This window comes from Balearica regulorum, chromosome 1 (genome assembly GCF_011004875.1).
Source record: "Balearica regulorum gibbericeps isolate bBalReg1 chromosome 1, bBalReg1.pri, whole genome shotgun sequence".
NCBI classification, from domain to species: Eukaryota; Metazoa; Chordata; class Aves; order Gruiformes; family Gruidae; genus Balearica; species Balearica regulorum.
The window spans coordinates 67,926,232-67,953,098 of record NC_046184.1 but is presented as its reverse complement, the minus strand read 5'-3'; the positions used below and the strand labels follow the sequence as shown (position 1 = coordinate 67,953,098).

Below are 26,867 nucleotides of genomic sequence, written 5' to 3'. Positions count from 1 at the left end.
TATCTGCTAGCCTGATTAATGCTTTTTTTAAAAAAAAAGAGTTTATAAAGAATCATCTAAATGTTTAACAGCATATTAGAAGAAAAATACTAATGGTTAAATACATTTCAGTTGTTGGGATAAGACCATTACACTAAAATCAACTAAAGAAAACATTAGCACAAAAAAAAGGAATATTGTTTGTTATATCAGAAACCAATTAATTAGTTTCGTACTAAAGCATCAAAGGTTTCATTAAGCATGAACATGAAAGGTACAAAGAAATCCACATCAGGCTTAACCTGACTTATTTCCATCTTATTTTAATGTATTTATTTAAAAAAAATATTTCCACCACATTCACTGATAATGATTAAATTAATTACTAGTTTATTTTCCAGGGCAGGGAGGTACTGGGCTGCTTTTCAGAGACCAATGCATTATTCTTTACACAGTTCCAAATTCTGCCTTTTCACATTTGCTTGATCATATCACCTTATTCCATGATTTCATCACCACAATATTGTTTGCAATGAAATCACTCCTGTGTAGTGTGAGTCAGGCAGACAAAAAAGCAGCAAAAATATTTTAGAAATAGAACCTGTAAAAGTTCAGCCACTAAGTAGTTCATCAAAACCACATGAGATTGAGGAAGCAATCCAGTCTTACATGGAATTGCAAGAAAGCAGAAGGCAACATTAGCTTCTAATAATAAAGTACTCATCATCACTTAGTAGCAATATTTAGCCCAGCACTCCCTTTCCACATTTCCAGAATATTATTAACTAATGAGAAATTCATAAAGTTCCAGTTACAACTGTATTGGGTGCAGGTGCTGGCAGCACTGGGCTGTAGAGGTCTCTGTGGGAGAAGGCCAAGGGCTGCCCTGTGCCTGAACACCCAGCTCCAGCAGCTCCACAACAGACCTAGTGCAGGACACAGCTGAACCCATCAGCCATCTGTTGGGAGCTTGAGTGAAAACATATTTAAGAAAGGGTAGAAAAAAAAAAAAATCAGAAGAGGAGGGAACAACAGAGGAAATGAGAGCACAAGGCCAGAGAAAGAAGAGGAGAAGGAAGAGAAGATACTCCATATCAGAGCAGGTACACTGTCAAAGGGATAGCTGCCTGTGGAGGACCTGTGCCACAGTGAAGGACAAGAGAAAGAAGGAGAGGCAGAAAAACTGCTACACCCTGACTCCATCCCCTTGCACTGGCATTCGCCTCGCTGAAGAGACTGAGTGTAACTCATGGTGGTAACAAGGGGGGGAGGAGAGGTGTCTGGAGTGAAGTTGAGCCTGGGAAAAGAGCAGGGATGATTTTCCCCAAGAGTTCTAATGTTTGCCTTTTTTTGTTTCCCAGTAATTAAATATTTATGTTAATTTGCAATAAATTAAGTTAAATTCCCCAAGTGGCGTCTGTTTTACCCATGACAGTAATTGGTTAGTGATTTCCCTGTCTGTATTTCAACCCAGGAGCTTTCTTGCTCCTGCTCTCCCTAGTTGTTCCCCATCCTGCTGGAGCAGGGGGCAGGGACTGAGGGAGCAGCTGTGGGGGTGTCTGGCTGCTACCCAGGGCCAACCCACCACAGGGACATTATAACGTTATAATAATAAAATGTAATGGTAACATTGTAGCATTTGACTCAATTTTCACATGGGTGAAACTTACTATTCTTAAAATTGTGCTAATTTATTAACAAAAGTATTGCCACTAAAGATGAGATATTCTCTAGTGGGGAACCTGAATACCACATAACCAAGCATGCTTGTACTCAGTAAGAAATCTTTATTCCCCTCAGCCTGTTGAGGTCCCTCCGAATAGCAGTCCTCCCTCTGGTATATCAGCTGTTCCTCACAACGTGATATTTGCAGATCTGATGGAAGTGCACTCCATCCTATTATCCAGGTCATTAATATAGACACTGAATAATACTGACCCAAGCATGGCCCATGAAGAACACACTGCTAGGAACCAGATATCAGCTACTGTTTTTGCTGCTGTTGCTGACCACCCTTTGAGCCTGGCAGTCCAGCGATTCAAGTGCACTTATCTGGTGCATATTTTGCCAATTTGCCAAATTGGCAAAATGTATCTATTTTTAATTGGCAAAAAATTAAACTAATTTCCCCCAAGTTGAGTTTGGTTTGCCCATGACAGTAACTGGTAAGTGATCTCCCTGTCTTCATCTCAACCATGGACTTTTTCATCTTATTTTCTTCCTTCCGTCTTGTTGAGGAGAGGGGGAACAAGAGAGCAGCTGGGTGAGCATCTGGCAGCTGACCAAGGTCAGCCCACCACAACAGTATGTGAAAAAAAAGCGCTTCTTTCACTATCCTTGTTCTAGTAGTATCAGGATGAAATGAGAAAATTGATTAGAACTTAAAGGCGAGTCAGGCCCAGTGTGGTTTATCCCATTTGCTACAAGATAAACACAGTTTATATCTTTCACACTGCCCGGAGACAGCAGAACATGATGAAGATGACAATGACTGCAATGGGAAGGTTGTGAAATTATAAAGAAGGAAATAAAATTTGCTGAAAATAAATGGGAAAATTAGATCATTTAGACAAGAAAAAGTCTAAAGGCTATTGACTGTGGCGTTGGACACGCTGTCATCTTGGATGCGCTGTGTCCATTCAGGGGTGTTGAGAAAGATTTATTTGCTAACACCTAGAAAGAAGATGTAGTGATAACTCAGCTAAATCGGTTTAATACAAAACACAAAATAAAAACCCTAAGTTAAAATTTAGATTTTTAACAAGATGTAATTTTTTAGCATATAAGATTTAGATCCAATATAAAAAAAAGTTTTTAAAAAAATCAGGTCTTTACCTTTTAAAATCTGATCATAGGCATGCTTTTTATAAATTGGTTAAACAGATAGTGCATGAAAAACTAAAAAGTGTACATCAAAAGAAAATGGCTAACTATAGTCTGAAAAATTAAACTGTAAGACTAGAGAAAACCCTCAGGAAACCTGGATGGCAAGGCTATTGAAAAAGCTAACATGAAGATGGTCTGACCTGAATTGAAATTGAACAGTGAGCCAAAGGCAGAGCAGCTACAGAACTGTCATGCAGACTGAATATTTCTTGAAGTTAAAAAAAGATCAAGTGACAACATAAGGCTCACCACAAACTCTCATACAGATATGCCTACATGTTGATTAATATTTTAAATGTACCATTACCATCTGTAACATAACTTCCTCCCTCAGAGACATATTTAAAAATAAATTATAGTCATGAGCAATAGTTCAGCGCTTTGAAACACAAGAACTTTGTACATAGGTGTTAACATTAAAATTATAGAGAATTTGAGAAAAATGCATCTAGTAAAGAAACTAATCACCATTTAAAAATAAATCTGAATATAATTCAAGCTAGTGAAAAGGTGGGAGACAAAACAGATCAAAAAGATCTATGTCCTGAACCTAGGATTTGCAAAGATAACACTTATGCTTTTATAAATAACCTTGGATTTGTGGGAATACATAAACCTTGAAGTCAATCTGGATCTAATGCATCTGGACTACGACTCCTCCTTGGAAAGCCTGCATGCTTGATGAAGAAAAGGAACATAGTGCTAGCAACAGTACAATAGCAATTGCCATACCTGACACACTTTCATTTTAGTTTTAACAGACAAGGTGAGTATCAATGTCATTGACTGTCAGGCCGGAAGAGAACAGCCTAGTCACTGACATACAGATAGTGTAAGCCTGGGCAGCTGATACTATCAGCACTGGTACGTCCAGCAAGAACACATAAGTAGTATTGGAAACAAAAGCAGACATGTTCCAGTCTTGGCACTGCCAATGTACTCAGTGTAGTTTTGGGGTGCAATGCTTTGGTTGTCTGAAAGTCCACACAGTGGTACTATATTTTATGCAGTGGTTTTGCAGCTAATCATACATGGGAAGCTCGGTCACTACGGAAGAGTAAATGATCTTAAGTTACTATCAAGCCTTAGACAACGAGAAAACTTACATAATGATTTAGGCTAGTGTCCTGGTTCTGGCAAGGATAGAGTTAATTTCCCAAGGAGCCAGGACAGGTGAGCCAAGCTGGCCGGGGGCTATTCCATACCATGTGCCGTCATGCTCACCAAAAAAGGGGGCTAGGCGGGGGGGGGGGGGGGGGGGGGGGGGGGGGGGGGGGGGGGGCGGCTCCGCCGCCGTGGCTCTGAGAGGGGTTGAGTGTCCGGTCATCAGATCGGTAAATCGTTCTCTGTTATCACCCACTGTGAATATCTGTTATCAGCACTGTTGTTGACTGTTTCCCTCTCCCTTGCTGTCCCAGTAACCTGCCCTTATCCCAACCCTCAGGGCTTTGCTGTTGTTTTTGTCAGCTAGACACCTGAGCACATACAATACATTATGCCAATCAGTGTTTCAAAACAGAATTATGATAGAATAATTCAGGTTGGAAAGGACAGCAGGAGGTCATGTAGTTTAACCTCCTACTCAAGGCACAGTCATCTATGAGCTTAAATCAACTTCCTCATGACTTTAGCCAGTCCAATCTTGAAAACCTCCAAGGCTTTTCTTACATTCAATCAGAACCTCTCGTATCTATTTATGTCCATTATTTATCATCCTCCCACCATGCAGCATGCAAATAACCTGGTTCCCTCTTCTCAATAACTGCCTCATAGTATGGGAAGGCTGCCACTAGGTCCCCCCAAAGTCTTTTCTTCTCCAAGCTAAACAAGCCCATTACCTCAGCCTCTTCTCACAGGGCCTGTGCTTCAGCCCACTCACTGCTTTGGTACCCCTCTGAGGAACTTGCTTGCTTATTGATGTCTTTTTTGTACTGGGCAAATGAAAGCTGGATAGAGTATTCTATTTATATTCATGGTTTAACAAGTGTCAAGCTTAAGGAAATAATCACTTCACAATAAACTTCTCCACTACCAGGGTGTGCCCTTAGCTTATCCACCAGGCCTCCCAAGTCCTTTTTTGCAGAGCTGCTCCCCAGCTAGTCAGACCATAGCCTCTGTCTTTCCAAGGGGTCCTTTATTCCAATTCATCCTTGTTGAATCTCATAAGTCTCCTGTCCGCTCATTCCTACAAACTAGGCCCTCTGAATGGCAACTTTGCCCTTGAGCATATCAACTGGTCCCCTTAGTTCGCTATCATGTGCCATCTGAATGAATGTGGATCATGTCCCCTCCATCCAGGTGATCGATAAAGATGTCAAACAGGACTCAACTTGTTACAAGTCATTGGGTATCAATTAACCCATTAATCACTATCCTCTGAGCCTGATCATGCAACCAGCTTTTTACCCATCTGGCTGCCCAACCCCTTAGAACATAGCATTCTAACTAGAATGCCAAGAATGTTGTGGGAGACAGCGATGAAAGCCTTGCTTAAAGGCAAGGTGATTTATATCCACTGCTCCTTCCTCATCCACAATTCCAGACATTTTATCACAGAAAGCAATGAGGTCAGGCATGATTTATCCTTGATAAATCCATGCTGACTGTGCCAAATCATCATCTTGTCATTAACATGCATAGAAACGTGTTCCAAAAGGACTCACCCCACAATATTACTGGGGACTGAAGCAAAGCACACCAGCCTGTAATTCCATGGCTCTTCCTGTGGCCTATTTTGAATATTGTGGAACTTTTGCCTTTCCACAGTTGTTTGAGACCCCTCCCCTATTTCTGTAGTCTTTTAAAGATGGCAGAAATTGCTGTTTGATGCCACTGGAAAGCTAATCTCAGCACTCTCAGATTCATCCTGTGGTCTTGCATGGAACAAGTTCTTTGAAGTAATCCCTAACTCAGCCCTCATTCAATTCACCGCTGGTAGTTCTTCTCCTTGAACCCTGCCTCTGATCGCAGAGGCCTGGGAGATCTTCTTGAGCACCTGAGCAGATTGGCATAGCATAGAAAGATGCAGCTTTTGTTCAGATGTGTTATCTCTCTATTTGCATACTGTGGGAGAAAGTAGGAAGCCAAGTAGCAAGGCTGAAGAAATTGAGTAATCTGTCTAGGGGATCAATACTAGTCTACATTTCACATTAAAAGTTCTTAAGAAATCCCTCAGTTCCACAAACAGGAGCTGAGAAAAAACTTCTTTATTCCTTTCCTTAATACTTGCCCAAGAATGGGAATCTTCAGAAAATGAAGTATATTTTCAATTTTATAAACTGACTGAAAGGCAAATTCAATCCTCATTTACTACTTCTGTCCAAACTCTGTTCTGGAAATAGACATTTTGAGTAGGAAATAAATGATTCATGAGTGTCAGCATAAAAGATCGATTTTATTCTAGAGTTCATTACAAAACATGTTTTACAGTAACAAAAATATCTTTACAGTTCCAAGATTGTATCTTTTAATCTTATTTCCCTCAGCACTACTGTTTAAGGAACAGAGTCATGTGAAAATTAGCCTTTTTGCCAAGTCACTCTAACCAGAACAGTTCCCTGACACTCAGTTCCCCCAAAGAATTCACTCAGCTCACTAAAACTAGTACCAGCAAAAGGGGACAACAATGACAAGTTATGCAAGATTAATGACAGTGGAAATACAGCATTTTTAAAGCAAATTCCATCCAAGAACTACATTAAAAATATGTGCAAACTTCAGGACTTCCTAATATTTAGGTGGATTCATACTGAATCAATTCTGCTTTATTCACAATCTGCTGAATATGTGCTCACATTATTACAGTATCAACTGTGCCTCATTTGGTGCAGAGACTGAAGGGTACTAAATAGAGGGGGAGGGAAAACCCCACAGTGACAGTAATTACTGATACTGCCCAACGGATCTGGAATTTTATTGCAGAAATTAAAAATGCATCAAGAACGAGAAGAAAACTGAGATTAGTGGAAAAATAGCTATATGTTTTTTCCAGAGTTTCTATCAGGTGTTGATTGTCAAATTGGTTAAATGTTTCCCTACAACTTATGGTGTCCACACTCTTCTGTTGTTGACCTGACTACTGGCCATCCAGAAGACACACAAATCATTTGCAACTATCAAGTCAACATAAACTGTACTTCAAACGTGAGGCATTGTAAGAAGTCCATGCAAAATAGGGCCCTTCTTGTTTCCATGTTAGCCATTTAAATGAGTAGCTTGGATATATATGCGTGCATGTGCCTTAGGGCATAAGCTGTTGCACAAAATCCAACTTGTGCAGTTTAAATGATTCCAACATCAAAAGTGACATAAGAACAATTACGCTACTCATCTCCCAACAGCCAGCCAAATGCGGAGGGGGAAAAAGAAAGGAACTGTGCTTAAGGAAGAAGAAACCCAAAAAAATGCAAATTTAGTGATAAAAGACTTCGGGAAGAAAAAACATCCATTTTAGCTACCAACTTAAGTATTGTATATGAGTGTACTGTTAATAATTCCCCGTTATTTACTTCTAATAACAATTCATCTCTAATACCTTATATTTCATGTTTTACGTAAGTTCCTATTCTCTTGATTTAACGTTGTACTGTTTAACAGCACCTATTAATGACGAAAAAACTGATGTGATTGGCAAAAGTTCTCAAAACAATTGAGATGTTAATTCAGAACATGTTAAAACAGGTTAAAAGGGAAGAAGCTTCCTACTGGTAATTGAATCTGTTTATGGCAGTAATAGCAATTTTGTAACTTGATGAAGTACTAACACAGTGTCGCCCATTACTTGTAATTCAGATTTATGACGTACTGTACAAGGGATGCAAAGTATCAGTTAACCTAGACTAGTTACTATAAAGACCATGAGCTACCAAATTCAAGTAGTCATGTTCTGCCCTTTTAATTACAAAATACCTTACTACTTACTCTACTGCGTGCAAATCAGTTCCCCAATTCAGTCAAGAAAGTACCTTCCATAAATCAAAGGCGGGCTTTTTAGCAGGCCTCCAATCACTCCAAAAATGTGAAGATTTAAAAGAAATGGTTCATATGGTAAAAAGTTTTGCAAGTTAATCACCATTTCTGTTCGAAATATACATAACTATGAATAAAAAAGTAGAAAACACTAATTTTTCATAGCTTAAAAGAACAACAAAAGAAGCCTACCTGAATGGAAAGTTAGGGGCAGAAATATTGTCCATCCAATAAGAATTTTCAAAAAAAGGGAAGAAAAATACAGTGTATTACCTCATAAATTAAAAAGCAGTGAAAATACGGAAATATTGAGTTAAAATAACTCATTTTCATGGAAAAAGAAATATTACTTCTGCATTTTTATAGTAAAGTCTGCTATTCATGAAGTTGTAATTGAGCAGATTTGAAATTTAGAAAATTAAAGTGCTCAGCAGCAAAAGCTCATCTCATCCTTTTAGTTATATATAAGCCTACATAGCGTATTGACCCTTCTTGTTATTGGTGCACTGCTAAAAATTAGTACCTTCACTGACAGATGGTTAACAAAATTAACTGACAGGGCTGCTTAATCACAGAGAAATACATGTCAAGTGTGCAAGACAGCTGATGCTCAACGACCTTGAAGAAAAGGTGGCAAAAATAAAAGATGTCTTGCTTCAAGCATACTACAGAGCTCTTATGAATACATGTCTGAAGAGCTCACAGGACTTAATTGGTTTTTGAAGGAGGAGGTGATTTTACTTTCTAATGGTTAGAACAGAGGACAGAAATTGTCCAATATCTCGAAATAGAGCAACCACTAACTGTATGATTTTGTATAACCACACTATCTCTAACCCAATTTACTGGTTTGGAAATATTTTACAATATGTATTCATGGGAGTAATATAGGAATGTTGTCAGAATATGCAGGGATGCAACGAGGAAGGCTAAGGCCCCCTTGGCATTCAATCTAGCAAGGGATGTCAAGGACAACAAGAAGGGCTTCTTCAAGTATGTCAGTAGCAAAATGAAGACTAGGGAAATGCATGTGGAAGAAAAGAAGCTTATCAGGAGTGGTCAGCATGGATTCACCAAAGGGAAATCATGCTTGACCAATCTGATAGCCTTCTATGATGGCATGACCGGCTGAGTAGATGAGGGTGGAACAACGGGTGTTGTCTACCTCAACTTCAGCAAGGCTTTTGACACTGTCTCCCACAACATCTTCATAGGTAACCTTACAAAGCGTTCGTTTGATGAGTGGACAGTGAGGTGGATTGAGAACTGGCTGAATGGCAGAGCTCAGAGAGTTGTGGTAAGTGGCACAGAGTCCAGTTGGAGGCCTGTAGCTAGCGGTGTACCCCAGGCATCAGTACTGGATCCAGTCTTGTTCAACATATTCATCAATGACCTGGATGAAGGGACAGAATATACCCTCAGCAAGGTTGCTGATGATACTAAACTGGGAAGAGTGGCTGATACACCAGAATGCTGCACTGCCATTCAGCAAGACCTGGACAGGCTAGAGAGCTGGGTGGAGAGAAACCTAATGAAGTTCAAAGGCAAGCATAAGGTCCTCCACCTAACGAGGAATAACCCCATGCACCAGTACAGGTTAGAGGTTGACCTGCTGAGAAGCAGCTCTGCAGAGAACAACCTGGGAGTCTCAGTGGAGAAGTTCTCCATGAGCCAACAATGCGTGCTTGTGGCCAAGAAGGCCAATGGTATCCTGGCGTGCATTAAGAAGACTGTGGCCAGCATGTTTAGGGATGTTATCCTCCCCCTCTACTCTGTGCTAGTGAGGCCACGTCTGGACTTCTGTGTCCAGTTCTGGGCTCCCCAGTTCAAGAAAGATGGGGAACTCCTGGAGAGAGTCCAGAGGAGGGCTACGAGGATGATTAGGGGACTGGAGCATCTCTCTTATGAGGAAAGGCTGAGAGGGCTGGGTCTGTTTAGACTAGAGAAGAAAAGACTGAGAGGGGATCTTATCAATGCTTATAAATATCCAAAGGGTGGATGTCAAGAGGATGGGGCCAGACTTTTCAATGGTGCCCACGACAGGACAAGGGGTAACAGGCACAAACTGGAACACAGGAAGTTCTATCTGAACATGAGGAAAAACTTCTTTACCCTGAGGGTGACTGAGCACTGGAACGAGCTGCCCAGAGAGGTTGTAGAGTCTCCTTCTCTGGAGATACTCAAAACCTGCCTGGATGCGATCCTGTGCAACCTGCTCTAGGTGATCCTGCTTTAACAGGGGAGTTGGACTAGATGATCTCCAGAGGTCCCTTCCAACCTCTACCAATCTGTGATTCATTGATGGAAATAACATGTACCTTCCTGAGTGTTGAAATGTTTAATTCATCAGTATTTAAACTCCTTCAGAGGATCAAGCATTAGAAGCTGTACAAACATGACTACATTCCCAACAGCCTTTTATTTTGCAGTGGCAGCACTGTTTGGAAGATCCTCAGATAGTTCCTACTTACCATGTGTTGGTTGGTTTCACAAAACTGTTTTGGTGTGTGTGAACTAGATAGAAATCAGAGGAAACAAACAGAAGCTCTGCTCTAGGCACACACCAATCCCTAATGGAGAAATAAAGGAGTGAACCGAGTATCGCTCCTTTGTACAGCATAAAACCACATGTGCAGGGGAATGTTTGGTTCAGTAAACCAGAATAAATCTAGTCAAGTGTTAAACAGTCAAATTATATACAGCATATATGAAGGGGTCCCAGCATCAACTATTGTCTACCTATAATCAGGCCTTAGGACCTCAAGGATCACCCGGTCCAACTTTTCTTGGCAAAAGAAACGTTCGACCAGATGATCTTCGAGGTCCCTTCCAACCTGGTACTCCATGATTCTATGAAATAACCTAACAAGCTCAACCTGTGAAGTACAGAGCTACTTTTTCCACATCAGTCTTCAAAGACTGTCTAGCATTCAGCAGTTCACAAAGAAACATTAGCAACTGTATTAAGTATAAAAGAAAGTGAATTCATGATTTCTTTCACAAGTTCCCAGTCTTTCAGATTAAAGAAGTCTGACATGAAGCACTATAAACAGTTAATTAACAAAAAGTGATGCTAAACATGAATGAATAACAATTCTCACATAGTCAAAAAAGAGACAGACCTCAGACCTCTTAAAGGCATACAGATTTGAGCTGAGCCATATGGAAAGGAGAGGAATCATTTCTGAATAAATACACACTAAATTGATTCTGCTTTGAGAAAACACAGCATGCAGTTTTAGAAGGCTAGTCTTGAATGCATTCCCAGCCTTAGGAAAAACAAAAGTAAAAAGCTTTTCCTGGATAGAAATGATAATTTGGAACCTTCTTTAAATGGCAAAAATTGGATTTTGAATCTCATTTCTAGGAGGATGGGGGAGAGAGAACACAACAGCAGTACAACCACCAAATTTGTTCAATTATTATATGTTAAGTGTGAAGTCCAACTTTAAAGGCAAATTATAAAACATATTTAGTTAACTAAAACAAAAAAGTTCAAAACCGTAAAACAGGTTTTGTAAGAGTAATTAGAAGGCATACTATTTCCAATTAAAATGGCTTATAAAGGATTAATTGTGAGACTACTAGTAGGATCTCATTAGCATGTTACACAACTGCAAAAGCTGAAACCTCTGGTATTACAAATCCTAACCTGAGCACACACAGTAGTACCCACTCTTACGTCATCTGTTTGGTGAAGTATGTGCATGGAGCTTCTCATGAATCATGGCCAAAGTATACATATTAAAACTTTTCTTACTGTCAAAACCGTCTGCTAGTTCAAGCCAAAATGAATTCAGTGTTAAGAAAAGTTTGGATGAACTCATTTTATTACAATGTCTTTTGGGGGGTTATCCGCCCACACACACACCCCCCACACCCCACCCCACAATAAGCTACTGCAGATAATTCCATTCTTTGGAACCTCCCAGACACGGTGAAGTGATCAGAAGGTCCAAACGCCCTCTGCAAAGAGGATCACAAAATAGTCGAGTTTTTAATTTTTCTTCACCCATAAAAAATGCTGTTGACTGTACATATATAGCATATTATTTACTTTCGCATATGAAAGTATACCTATGCTTCCTTAGACAGGTCCCTCCTTTGAGTAACTAGGCTCACAGATCTATTAAAATGGTTACACATTAACAGACTCACAACCATATGGCCAAACCTGACCCATCAGGTACTGGCTGAAGGAAAAAGCCTTAAAAGTTGTCCTCCAAATCAAAGCTTCTATAGACAGAATAATTTGATTTTACTCAACTGATCTACAGGCTGATGAAGACTGGTAAAGTCCTCTGCCCCCCAAAAAAGGGCACCTCTATGGCTGCAGGCCTTTTGTACAATTACTCTGCATGTACCATTAATCTCCACAAGCACCTACATCTGTTAATTTTAACACACGCACAAAAGGAAGATTTCAGAAAAGTACATTTATCTGTTATATTTTTGTTATGCTAATGCAAAACAAAGATTGCCATATTGGTCAAAGAATTATCTAGATTTTTACCTCTGGCCTGTCCCAAAGTCCCAAAGCTCCTTCCTCATCAGGATTACTGAGCAGCATAATCAGACAAACACTGAAATTTTGGTGTTTAACTATGCTCTACGTAGTAAACACAACACTGTCATTTGTACTCCCAAGCCGAACAGAGATGAATCATTGAAAAATCTGATTCTCCACATTTATCCAATAGAGGGAAATAAGGCAGTTACTTCCCAGTCTTCAGTGCAGAGCATCACATTTCCTAACCCAATTAAAAGCTTTTACTGTGCTTGTTCTTTCTGCCCATTTCCTTTTTCTAGGATTATTCTGGGATTCATCATTTCACCTATTAGCAGTAATCCTCAGTCTAAAGCTTTTGTCATCTTCTCCATGGATGGACTTCTTTCATCTAGCGAAGAAATACTGAAACATCTTGCCATAGAAGCTAAAACCACTTTCAGGATCTTTGTATGTACATTTTTAGTTCATGCAAAATCCAGATGAATAATTAAGTCTTAATTAATCTCTTGTGGATCAGATAAACAACTATGTCCCATAAGACTTCCATTAAACAAACCCTAACCCAAAAAGAGACAGAAACAAATCTTGCTCTACATGCTCCTTCACTCTTTTTAAGTCTACAATGCAACTAAGACTTCCTTTTTCTTATGTGGAAGAGAAAAACCTCACTCTCCATTTGTGTGCACGAGCTGCACCTTCCAGTTCCTGAAAAGTGGAAAAAGTAATTTAATTTTGTATCACACTGGCAAGAAAGTGTTCGGCACAGACACGATATAGAAACCTTCATTCATGATATCTAGCTCCACTGAAAGGATCTAGCCTAGGTTGCAGAAGTATGACCACTCTTAAAGACAATGTGTTTCTCATCAATCTACAGCTTCTTTAGATTGGATTCAAGGCATGAATTGACTATAGAGGATTGGCATCTTCTACAGTAAAGCTTTACTTTCCAAGGAGGGTGGTGTTTCTTAGCTGTGTTGCTTCTGACACGTGTAATATTTCTAGTAAGAGCTTAAGAGCTTTGGTATGACACCCTGAATCCTTTAGCAAATCAAATGTTTAGTATTAAAGGTTTCCATCTCTCAAAAGTGATGTACCATAAGAATAAGCCTCACGGAGGCTTACAGCTGTAAGATCAGATACTGGAATAGGCTGCATGGGTATCTTGCCTCTCTAATGAGGAAAGCTCTAGTTCTCTCAAGTTACTTTTGTTGCTTCACGATTTGTTTCTGTTCATCTAAGAACTGACACCCAGTTATACTGAGGAAAGTCTAATTATGCCAATAGTTTTAAAAAAAAAAAGAAAAAAGCTTTGTTGTCTCACAGCGAGACAGGAGGTCTGCTGTAGGACACATTGCTATGTTCAATGTCAGGACTTCTTTGTGGTCCAAAATAACTCAAGTCTATCAACAGGTTAAGCCTGAGATGAACATTATTGCACTTACAGATCCTCAAAGACAACATGCTACAACACAAATGTACATTAGAAACCTTTTTCCTCCCCTCAAAAATAAGTATTTGTCATCTGGGACATGATTCCACCAAAAACCAGACCATTACTCAGACAATTTCATGACTCCTGTAAGGAAAAAAGGTATGTAAGCCTCATCACACTGCACTAAAAAAGGTAGGATTTGCATAGATATGTTATTTTTTTCAATGCCAAGAGCAATCAGCTACTATGGAAGAACCAGATCCTGTGCAAAGTACCTAAAGAAAAAAGATTTTCATCTCTGAATGGTGGTTGTTCATGTGCTGACTTGCTTTAATCTCAGAAATAATTGACAAAGAGGATCAGAAGAAATGCATGGCCCTGTATTATTTGGAATCCACATCAATATATTATAAGACCATCTGTTCTTAAATTTTAACAACCCAAGGTAGCTGGTATCTGATCATCTGACAAGAAGGATCAAAAATCCACAAACTTAATGTCAAGTATACTTTCTCACGTAAAAGGCCTGCATCTTTGAAACATTTCTTTGGCAAAAGAATATTTAGTGAAGTACCTACTCCTTGATACTGCTGCCCGTAAGAACATGACGATGATGTAGTATGAATTGGCCAGAAAAAAATGCAACCATACTTAGCTTTGATACAAATACCAGTGAGGCTTAGTTAATTTCAGACTCTTCATTACTTGCTTGTTTTTCCAAACCTAGGCTGTCTCCCCGTTTCTCTCCCCAGCCAAGTGGGGAAGGGATTGTGAAGGGGCAGGAAAAGGGAAGAAGCAGGAAAGGGTACCACTGTAGAAACAGAAATGCATAGGGACACACTACAGAACCTGATAACAATGCAGATATCATACAGCAACAGGCATTAAACAAAGCACCTTTTCTAAAAGTAGAATTTATTCTCCACCTCTCTGCTATATTTGCAGGGCATTGAAAAAGATCTTTTTATCAGACAGCTCATCTCCATCCCTTTCTCATGCATGAGATTAGAAAAGCCACCACCCCTGTGATCTGGTCTTATTTTGTGTGCTTGCAATGAACTGCCCAAGATCATTAGGAAACTACATACTGCCTTTAAATTCCTTTTGATGTTGTGGAGCCAAATTCTGGAAGAATCTAACTGCCTCCAAACAGTTGTTCAGCCTTGTTGGTTTATAGCATTTTCCAAAATAGTGACAACAATCATTAGATTTTAAAAGCAATCCATACGGTAACTGCAGGTAGCACAGAGCAGCAAGGATTAAATCTTTTTTCTCTCTGTTTCAGGGGGATTCTGGACCAGTAGCCCTTAGCCAAGAGCAAAAGCAGCCCAACTGCACACACACTTGAGTCATTTAAATAACAATAGGAAAATGTAGTAGTACATAAATAAAAAATCAAAAGTTTGTATATAAATGAACAAAGACTTTAAATGCAACAGCATCAAAATCTTAGGTTTACTGATGATAGCACATTACATAGCATTCCAGTTTACAAACGAAGTTGCTAAAATTAAACCGAAGAAGCCAGTCACATGGTATGTATTCCTGTAACTGTTATACATAAGTTTAACTCCTCCGATTTCTAATGCAATGATCACTGGACGCACTCTTAATGCTGTTCTATGCCAGTATTTTGGCATCTGATCATGCTCATTTCAATGAGCACACATGCAATAAAAAGACTATTTCATGCTTTGGGGTTTTTTTGGCTTTGTTTGTTTGTTTTGGTTGTTTTTGTGGTTTTTTTTTTTTTTTTAATTGGGGTGGTGGTGGTGTTTTGTTTGCTTGATTAAAAAAAATCCAGTCTCTTCCTAGGGTGAATCCATAAGACTTTCTTAATGGAGGTCAACTGACAAAAATTCAAATCATCATGAGATCTCTTCAAATACTGATCTAGATGTTGATAATGAATCCTTCCATGGATTCTTTCTTTTCTATATGGTTTAAATGTAAATACTGATTCTGCAATTGCAAAACGTGATGTATATTGGTATGCCGCCATTTCTCCCAGTCAGTACAGAAGTTTATGGTGTTTAAGGTTATAAATAGGAAAAACAAAGTATAGTTCCCTCAGGATAAATAAAGCAAAACAGACTATTTAATATTCTTTGGAAGCAAAAGTAACTGTACAAAATACAATGCAACAACAGGGCATGACTGAGTTACAAAGCATTTCAGCAGTAAAAAGAATGACTACTAAATCAAGGGGATTTTTGGTGATTTACTACTAAGTTAGAATAGAGCTTTACAAAAACTGATCATTGTTACTTGCTTCTCAAGGCTGCTAATATAACCAAAAAAAACATTTCTGCTTCACAGTCCAAGATACTACTACTGCAAGCACTAAGTAAATCACTTTGATATAACAACTGGTATCAACACAGAAGGAAAATAACTACACTTTGTCCTTATATTTTTTTTCCACTACAAAAGGTGACACTGGACTTTCTGAGAGGACCCAATACAAATCTCCAGATACTATTTAAAAATATACTTATGTAGACCTTGTGGGTTATGAAAATAAGTTCTGCTAAACAGACTTTCTTTTCAAGTAATTGCTACCTTCAGAGAAAAAATGGAGATACAATTATAATCCACTACATTTAGCGGATTCGGTCATTTTTCCCTCTGTTCATCAGATAATGCCAAAAATTATACAGAAAGACTACAATGCATATTCCATGCAAGGAAAAGAAAAAGTGTAATTCCAAATAGCTACACTTACCTGCTGACAAGCCATTGTAATCTGATTTCTGTCGAGGAGCTCAAATCACCACAAGTCACTATTATCAAAAACACTGGTATTTTATTGTGTTCACTAAACACAAGTGTATATACAAAATTAATTCAAAGGAGTTGTACTCTGGAATACCTAGAGCACTACCAAGTTTCTTCTCTTTTTCCTTTCCTGCCAGCTGCGGCTAAAGTAACATTTCACAAAGTTTCTTTCTTCAATTGCTAATTCAGATAGCTGGCCTTACTGCTCTTGATAATTTACCCAACACAGCAGTCACTTTCAGAGTACAGAAATGTCTCCTCGAAACTCTTTTGGTCCCTAGCTCTTATCTCAGATTATATATCTACATACACACACATACGTATTTCCTAAATATGAAAAGTTTCTCTGTCTTACTAATATCTTAAGCATTATACAGACTGTTAACAGGATCTTAGATACCTACTTTGCTGAAAAGAAAAAAAATATCTGTTTAAACTGACAGTAGAATCATGGCAGTCCACTCTGCTGTATCATCTTCAGGTCTACGAGCTTTCTAATATCACCAAACTGAAAAGAGTTTTTTTAAAAAAAAAAGAAAGTTCAATTTCAATTTTTGGCCTCAGAGGCATACACAGACTGGCATACGTATTATTAGTACCACTTCAATCCTTTTTCCATGGGTTGGCAGTTCCATCAAAAGTTGTCCTCTCCTTTCTACTTAAATCAATACCACACAGTAAGAAAGACACATGAAAATATTAGATTTGGTATTAGAAAGCTATAATATCAGTACAAGACCTCTCCTGAAATGAACTATAACATAGCGGTACATAGCTATTGCTATCATCTGTCATCGTTCAATTGTTCACTAAGTGACTAAAAGGAAGCCTGTTCCAAACTGGAGCCTTACACGGTTTCAAGCTACTTAGTTCATACTTTAGAAAGTAAGAACACTTAAGGGAAAAAGTTAGTAACTCAAACACCAGAATTATGATAATGCCAAAACAGACAATGGCTTCTTGAGAAATACAATAACACAGACAAAGCTTTTCAGGAATATACATACTGAATTGTTGAATAATACACTGCAGCCTTAGTTAGGAGTGCAATTTTCGAACAGCTTCAATACCCAGCAGACAAAGAATTATAGCAGAAAGAGTCTGCTATATAAAGTTCTGCAGAATTTAAAGTAAATCCTCCCCCGGTTTAATATCAAAAAAGCACAGTTAAACTACTAAGTTCAACAGTACCACTGACATCACCCATTTTATTACAAGCTGCTTTTAAGTTGGTAGTATTCCCCTTGTATATTTAATGGATCAAGTACAGACCCGACGCTCAGCCTACGCTACAGTTCAAAACAACTCAAGTTATTAGATTCTACCTCAATAGGAAACATGGGAGAAAATGAGCATTGGGGAACCTACATAAGCACAAAAAGTGTAATTTTATTTCCTTATAGAACTGCAAAAAGACAAAACAGAGAAGGCTCATCTCTTGGGTGATTACATGATCATTTCTGAAGTCACTACAAAGTGCTGCAACTTGATAAATGCCTCATATCAAGCACTCTTAAGAATATAATTTTAAGTTATTCTAAAAGAGAAATAAATTCTAATTTCATGCTGCAACTGGGGAAAGACAGAGGGAACCTTAAAGCTGTCAGCATTCTAGAGAGCCGACAGACATCTGCCATTGAAAGAATTATTTAAGTGTAATGCTGTGGGATACAGATAATGCCTTTAGGCAATGACTATGGAACCACATATTGCACAATCAAACATCCATAACGGGAGAAGGTCTAGCTTTCAATCAACTAATAACCAATTCAGGAATGGTACTAGTATTAGAATGACACAGTACTAAGACAAATCAAAACACTTTTTTAAATAACTAAAAAAAAATAATTACATCAATGGAGAAGCAAGAATTAATCTAATTATCAGAGGAAGAAAGTACTCATTAGAAGCTCAGCCAGTCTCACAACAGCAGCACCCAATGCATTTAAGAGGCTGACACATGGAAAACTATATTTTTAAGTGAGATGCTTATTCCATGCTACTATGAAATGGAGAGTAATTCTGACTGTGAGGATGCAATTACAGAAGTCTAGAGAGGAACGCTGATGAAATGCTGCAGTACACCCACCACACTTCTCCATCACAATAAACTAGAATGCTCTTCAAATGCTTACCCCAAGCAAGGTGAAATCCCTTTCAGAAATATTTTCTTGGTTAAACTCTCTCACTCAGATATCCAAGGCCTCTAACCACAAAAAGACCTCAGAAATACATCAAAGTGAAAAGATGTTTTCAGCAGTTCCAGATCATTTCAGCTGAAACATAAATCAGAACTTATACAAAGATCAGTCAAATTTGGGAAATTTCAATGCAGGGCGTTAGACATCAGATTTGCATTGCACTACTTATTTTAAGGGACATTCACCTTGTTATAAGCAAGTTTCAACTGAGAGGAATTCCTTTGTTCTTGAGTTCCACATAGTCCACCATGGTCCATTTTTTAGGGAAATTATTTCTACTGAAATGCAAAAAATACTCACTGTCTCTCCTTCCCTCTTCTGGCTTCTGATGAAGAGGTTTCCAAGAAAACTTTAAACCACATAGACTAAAATAAATTATTTTTCAACTCAGAAAACCACAGTTCCTACTAAAGCACGCTGAGGAGAATACCACCATGCCAAAAACAAGCTCCTCTTTATCGGCTCCATCAGTTCCTCCTTGGATATGCATGATTTTTTAACCTTTGAGAAATTATTTGCACTCTCCTTTTGGCTTTTTGCAAAGTATAACTTATTAACTAACCCACATCACACTGAAAACTATTGTATTTTTTCCAAGAACCTATGTTAACTACAGGAATACTTTCCATGTGCAGTCTTGAGTTGTAATGAGATTACAACGACATTCCCCATTTACAAAAAGAAAGGATTTTCTGGCTCAAGATCAGTAACAAAGGATGAAAATAAAGCTCAGCATACGCTGTGCTCCACAGCTGCAGTATTTGCTCAGAGTAGGCAATGAATACAGATGTACTGCACCACAACTGGTGAAAACACCACAACTGAGCAAGACTAAAGCACTCTCAACCCAAGTGAGAGCTATATAGGTGCATGCACATGACATTCTCTATGTTATATCCAAGATATCCCTACTACCAATTGCCCTAAGATGACACCAAACAAAAAGAGATGTGACTGCCTCAGGACAGGTAGCATGCTCTTAAATCTCCCTATTAATTCTCTGATCTTTATTGAATCCAGAAAATCTCTTGGAAATCAGTAAACAATACATCAATAATTGTGACTTATTTGCACATTCCCAAGAAATGGGAAAAAATTCCCAAAGACAGCAGTGCATTTTTTGCAGAAGGCTGAGACAACGATCAACCAGAGCTCACGTTTTCACATATTTTTAACAACTTCCAAAACCAAGAGGCAATGCATTCATTCAAAATTGAGGTGACAAGAACAGCAGTAAAAAATACGATCAGGGACAATCAAGTGTGCCAAGAACATGTAGAGGAATAAAGAGCCAAGATCACAGCAAAGACATTGAGATGACTATCAGATAATGGCATGAGTCAACGAGCACTTTGGCTCCATAAGTGGAGTCAATTTTTAGCTAAGGCCAAATGCATTGTTAAACTTGATATAAAGCACAAGTTTTGCCCCTGTGAGAAGTCTTTACTAGAAGAGATGTGCTGAAATACACTGAACATGTATTGAGGTCCAAAACACCAGTTCCTGCAAATACGCTGGAACTAATTTTATGAGGGAGGTTGGAGGGGTAATGAAGAGATTTTTCTGGTCCCCCAACAGATCAGAGAAATCCCTTGTTCAGTGTCTAAACAGAGAAGTCTGTTTAATTACAGTAAATCCTATAAAACTGATCTTCCTCATAAATGGCTGAAGTGACCAACTCCAAAAGGCTATAGAAGACATAATGAATTCAGAGTTTAATTAGGACACACTGTTAGCTAACTATAATCTATTAATTAGCATTCTTAGTTTTTACAGCTCAGTGCAATAATACCCTTTTACTTTTAAATTGCACCCTTCTTTTTTTGGACCAAAGTTAAACAATTCTACCAGTATGGTAGTAATTACAGTGATTGCCTAGAGAACAGCGGCCTGGAAATATCTGTAAATGTTTAATTAGGGGATACAGGAAAGACAAAGAAAAAAAAGAAAGAAAAAAAAACCAGATAGGAGTCACTGCTCTCCAATCTATACATATTTAGTAACTGCTTAATCCATTGTAAACCATACATTCATTACATTTTTCTTGCAAGTCTTCCACAGCATCCTCAAATGTCAAAACTGATTTCAGAAAAAGTGTTATATTCTAAGAAATTCTCTTCAACATGAAAACAGAACTTAAAAATTAAAAGAAATTAAGAATTAAAATACTTACCTGCAGCTAAAATACAAAGATCATCAGAAAGTTGAGTGAATGGTATTCCATGTATTCATTATACTGGTACTGTACCACTTTAAAATTTTCACTGGATTACACCTTCTAAGGAAATCCTACTTTTGTAATAAAAATTATTTAACTTTAGGTTTTCTTCATTCCAAAAAAAACATATGAAAAGGAATATGAAATATTGCACACATTAACAAATCTCATGTTGTGATATTAACATTCCTTAAGAACACAGCTATAAAACTTCATGACAAGTTCATTAAATTATTTCACACTAACTCAGGACAAGCAACTTACTTTCTTCAACTCAGTTCTTTGAAAAGTGAAAAGAAAATCTCAGATAGCTTCAGTGTAGCAGATTATCACTAACCAAAAGGAATCTACTATTTAAGAAAGGTCACCTGAAAGTAGAGTATAACATGTCGAGTACTACCACCACTATTTTTTTCCTCCAACACTTTCCCTCTCCCCTCCACCTTCTAAAGCAAATCTTTAAAAAAAAAAAAAAAAAAAAGCAGCGCTGCCTAAAATAGCAAGTATACCTTAAGAGTATCAAGAACATGATCATGCTTAAATTATGGAAACTAAGCTGACTTACATTTCAGAAAACTTTTCGATTTGGATGCTGGGCTTGTTTTCTGTAAGAGCAGTGAAGTTTCTTACCAGAAAGCCCGGAGAGATGCCTAACTCGCATTTGGCCAGAAACAACTAAACAGGAGGAGACTCACTCAGAGACAAGCTTCAGGATTAAGCTAGCAAGAAGGTCTAGGTGGGAAAATTTTAAAAAAACCTTTTAATAAGTAGAGCTGACTATAAAGAGACCTCAATTTTAATCCACCTCTCAGTTTTATTCTAATTTAGGGATGCATTTAAGAGGGACAAGACAAAAGAACAAGACGTCCAAGACACTCTGTTCTTCTGTCTATTCTCTAACTAGCCAGATTACTACAAAAAAACTTGTAGGGTGCTTTATGATAGTGGCATAACAAGATATGCACAGCTTATGACAAAAAGAATAGATAAGCAGGTATTAAACAGTGTTACTTAAAAGTAGCCAAGAACACAATTTATATCTGTTTGTGAAAACTGCAGGTCTGGAGGTTTTAACTGGAGCTCTAAAATAAGACCAGTGACGTGAACTCTGTTTAACTGTCAACATTCAGAAACAGTTCAGTTGTATTTGGGGTCAGCAGTTAGCACATTCTGCATCTCAGAGAATGCTTCAAGAGGTAAGCACAATAGAAATATTAATTATGAACAGGGTAAAATACTTCCAAAAGGAAACCAAGTGATTAGCATCAGTTCTAGGAAAAATACCACATGAGACACAAGGAGAAATGAGCACTCAAGAAGTGGCTTACAAGTCTGACAAGAAACATTTAAAAAGAGGCTTGCAAGTTGAAAACACATCTTATTCTTACCAATTACCTGGGAAAAGCACCAGTATAATTTAGCTGCTTAAATGTGACATGCAAATTTATTAAACTCATTTAATCATGCTACTGCACTAACACAACAGTGACATTAGATGACAAACCTGGTTTTCTTCTTGCAAAACTCTATATTGTTCCTTCCAAATGGTGATTTTTGAAGCTTCATCTTTCCTCAGAGCTCTCTCCTTTTTTAGTTCAGGACTCCAGAAGGTCTTGATACTGTTCATGGAAGAACTCAGCTTGCTTTCTTTCACCTCCACATCCTTGCGAAGCAGATCGTTTTCCCTTAATACTTCTTTGAGTTGTGTCTGCAGATCCATTATTGTGTTATCCCTGGCCTGGCGCAGTGAGTGAGGCACAGTGGATGCCATACTCACTGGAGGGAGGTGGTGCTCTCCAAATGCAATAGTATCACTGGCAACTCCACTACTGGCAATGTTAGGGCTGCTACCCATTGCAGTCATCCTAACACCGTAAGGCAGCCACCCACCAGATCGGCCCAAAGTCATGGTGCTTTTTGGGGTGTCTGCACCCACGTTCTCATGGTCACTCAGATACATAGGGCCAGACGTAGCATAGGCAGCATTTAAGGACTGAATATTTTCCATTGAAAGGGTTTTCCCACTGCCACCCCCAGTACTACTCCCAGAACTGCCTCCTGTGCTGTTGGTTCGACGATGGCCCAAGCGTGGTGACCGTGGCAGCCTTGGTGAACGCCCTGGACTCTGGTTGCTTGGCTCAACCTTACCGACTGACCGAGCACTTCCATACATGGTTAAGCTGGTGGTGTGAGGCAATTAGGCATAAATCAGGAATGAGAGAAATCCTGTTAAGTTCTTCAATGGTTGTAAGTCAGCTTAAGGCCAATCACAACTTATAATAGACCCAGTTGTCCATCTTTGAAGTCATGTGCTCACGATGTTCAGGACCATATCTGTATCAATAAAAATAACATATTAAACACCTAGTTTATTACAAAATATTTTGTCCCACATTAGAATAAAATGTATTCTACTACCTTTACACTTCTCCAGCATCTTTTCAATTCCCACTCACAAAAAAGCAATCCTTTATTTAACCGCTAATATTTAAACTCAAAAAGGAACTTCTATCCTTGTCCTTCTGTTCTTATATCATCACAGTAGAGATATATAAAATAAAGAACCCATCAATTTTCAAGCCATAATTTTGTTGGTCATGACCTGAACTCTACAAAAGTAGTCTAACTTTTCTTCCTATTTCTAATTGGCCCTAATTCTTTACCCATTACCTTTCTAAGAGAGACAATCAAAACATAAAGCCTGTTCAGTAGTGGGTTGGGGTTTTTTCCTTCAAGCACTGCTAGCTTCCATAGGACACAGTTTCTAAACCCTGTTGCAGTGAAAATAATCCTGCAAATAGGAAGGTAGGATGGATTGAAACAATTTGGATCATGATCTCGACTAGCAGGTCCCTTTAGTGTTGCTGTCAGCCCTCCTTCAAATTCAGAAGTCAGAACCAAAACTAAGACGACTCACGAAATCATTACTGACTACAAAGCTTAAGCAAGTATAGATACAACTCTGAAGGAACAGCAATGGGACCAATGACATTAAGAGGAACACGAGAATCACACCTGCACTGACAACTGATTCCAGTCTCTTACTTTCTCTCTAACTGGGATTCAGCCCTAAACATGACTTAAATCTTTGTTCAGGTTAAGCAAAGATTTCAATCAAAATATACTTCTCATTAACTAGCTCATATTAATGCCATTAAATATTATCATTCCAACAGCAGGGACCTCTTACAACACAGAAGAGTGTGACATCATCATGTCACAGTTCCTCCTCCCCTCTACTTTTTCTTTAAACATGGATTCTGGTAGCATATGCAATAAAATTCCTTATTTTTGCACTGAAACATTATGTTCTCCAAGTGGTAGCAAGTAACTCTTTAGTACAGGGGCACTGGGCTGAGACCACTTATTAGTCAAGATCTAGCAGAGGAGCAAAAAACAGGGATGAAATCCACTCTTGTGACTGAACTACCGCTCTGTGGAACTACTCTTACTTTACAGTTATCACTTTTTTTTCTATTTTTCCAGTGTAAACTATTTCAAGTCACCGTTGGGCTCAACTGAAATCAAAACTAGAACACTGAAACGTTCCTGGTTCTCCCCATTAGATGAAAGAATACCAGACAGTGCCCAAAGAGCAGCAGCATCTTATGTATCCCAAAATCTTTCTTTTCACACCAGCTTTCATCTAGCCTCACCTTCTGCTTGGAAGTTACGTTTGCCCGATATTAGGAATCAATTTTTCCAAACCCTATGCCATGTTTGTGAGATAGTAATTGGGCAAGCAGAAGAAAGATTAGGCTTAAAAGAGGAATATAATTACAAAAGAAATTGTAGAAATAGTAAAAGTTAGTGGAAGGAAAGAGACCAAATAATAATATTTAAAAAATACTGGAAAAGAGTAGAAAGAAAAAAGTAAAAGCCTAGTGAAGAAAAGATACATTGTTTTTCCTTTCAGAAAAAAGTTAGTATAGGAAAAGATGCCCCAAGAAATAGTGTTAAAATGTTCAGTTTCACCCTGTGTCAAATGGAAAATAAGATCAGAGTAAGCCAGCATTTTTTCATTTTCACACTATTTCATAGAAGATACAATAGCATGAGTAATTTTACAAAGCTTATGGAAGCTGATACTGTTTCATGAGCAGTCCTCAAGAAGTTCAAGTGCTCACTCTTTCTGTCTCTCATTTTCTCTTTTATTTAAATAACAACCAAACCTAGCAACAACATTGCTACAGAATTTTTTAACACACATATCTAAAGGAAAATAGGCCAAGGAAAGTTAGCCAGTGGTATTAATAATTGAAGTTAGCTACCAAAACACCACCTATAGATTTATTTTTTTAATATAAGTTACAGATAAGACATTTCTTCTATTTCAGCTACATGCCCTTATGTAAAACAGTACAGAAATATAGACTATGCAACAAAGTCTACAGTGTTCCACTGGAGTTACTTCAATAAGCAAGACACTGTGCCCCAGATCTGGAAGAAAAACACTTCTTCCAAATAGAAAGGCTCCTTCAGAGTAATCTCACTGTTTGAGATATCAAAATGCTACAAATGCTGCTGGGACACCAGTTGAGAACTCAAAACAAGCCAGATAGGATTTCTTAGACACTACATCAGGTACATTCAACTGAGCGCTTGCATTCATGAGGATTCTCTTGAAAATTAATTTAAGTCACAGCACTTAATTAATTTGCTAGAAACTCACCACAGTAAATCAGTGCAAACACTCATTCACTTAACAGCTTTAAATGAGTTTAACTTGAACCAAAAGATTAGACGTGTTTTATTCTGTGTGTTTTAGTTAAAGCACTTGCCCTCAAAAACATTAAGTTTAAATGTTGCTAGAAGTACATTAAAGAGGCATTCTCAAGTATCACCTAGTAAAGTGCTTAACAACATCCAAGAAGAGCACAAAAGATTTTAGGTCATTTCTAATGAGTTAATCACCCCCACAATAGCAAAGCATCATTTAAACTCCCGGAATTGCTTTCTCCTTGCTTTAGCTAACATTTTGTTAAACTATTAACAGCCTTTCAAAGAATGAAAGCGTCTGATGTCCACGACAGAAAAGTAGCGTCCCAGGCAGCTGCCAGGAGCTGACACCGCAGCAGATGCTGCGCAGTAGCCATCTCCTAATATACCAGGGCAGGCAGGTTAGCTCTCATCCACCTAACTGGACACACCAGCCCTATGCTAATTCAGCTCTAAGCTTTGTTCCACAGGTAGGCACCATCCCCTCTGTTACTCTAGAAAAATCAAATAATTCAAGCTATGAAAGCCAACTGCTAGAATTAGCTGTCAATTAGGGTTACAGGAAGGATTCCTGGACTGGGCACATGTGAAACTCAGGGAGAACAACTCTGACATCACTGCCACGTGTTACACTGCATTCACTTTTCAAAAGCAAAACTAAACAAGAGCGGTGTATTAAGAAAAGAAAAAAGTCTTTAGAAACAAGCACATGTAACCCTCCAGTATTTCTCTTGAAATGAGAAGTTCCATTACACCATCGTTAGACTTTGAAATTGTGAATATTCCAAATATTAACTAAATACACTCTTCCAACCATGCAGCCAGTTTCAGTATTTTCATTGACACAGAGATTTGTTGCGGTTCAAGAGAAAAAACCCAACATGTTACAAGATAAATCTTAACTTTTTTATTTTTTCCCCTTGTAGCATTTATCACTGGCCATTTCACTTTGTTGCTATTAGGAATCCAAAAGCAGGTACTAAGACAATTCACACTAGAAAAAAAATCTTTTGTCCTGGAAACAGTGAAGTGAAAGAAGTGACAGAAACACCTTTTCTCATTTGTAATACCAATTCATTGGGAAGAAGAAAGAGTTCTAGTTTTCTTCCAGGAGTTCAAGCAAAATTATATGGAAGTTTTCTTTCACATAGCAACATAACCAGAAAAGTTAAA

The 26,867-nt window shown here is 38.2% G+C and overlaps 1 protein-coding gene across 1 annotated transcript in view; it reads right to left on the bottom strand.

Moving 5' to 3' along the window:
- The window catches only part of ERC1 (ELKS/RAB6-interacting/CAST family member 1), a 279,843-nt gene extending 256,549 nt beyond the window's left edge, over window positions 1-23,294 (bottom strand). The window contains 1 exon segment of the mRNA XM_075756669.1: window positions 22,480-23,294. Within this exon segment, the coding sequence (XP_075612784.1) occupies window positions 22,480-23,148 (669 nt within the window). The 5' untranslated portion in view covers window positions 23,149-23,294.
- Between the last annotated feature and the right edge of the window lie 3,573 nt (window positions 23,295-26,867).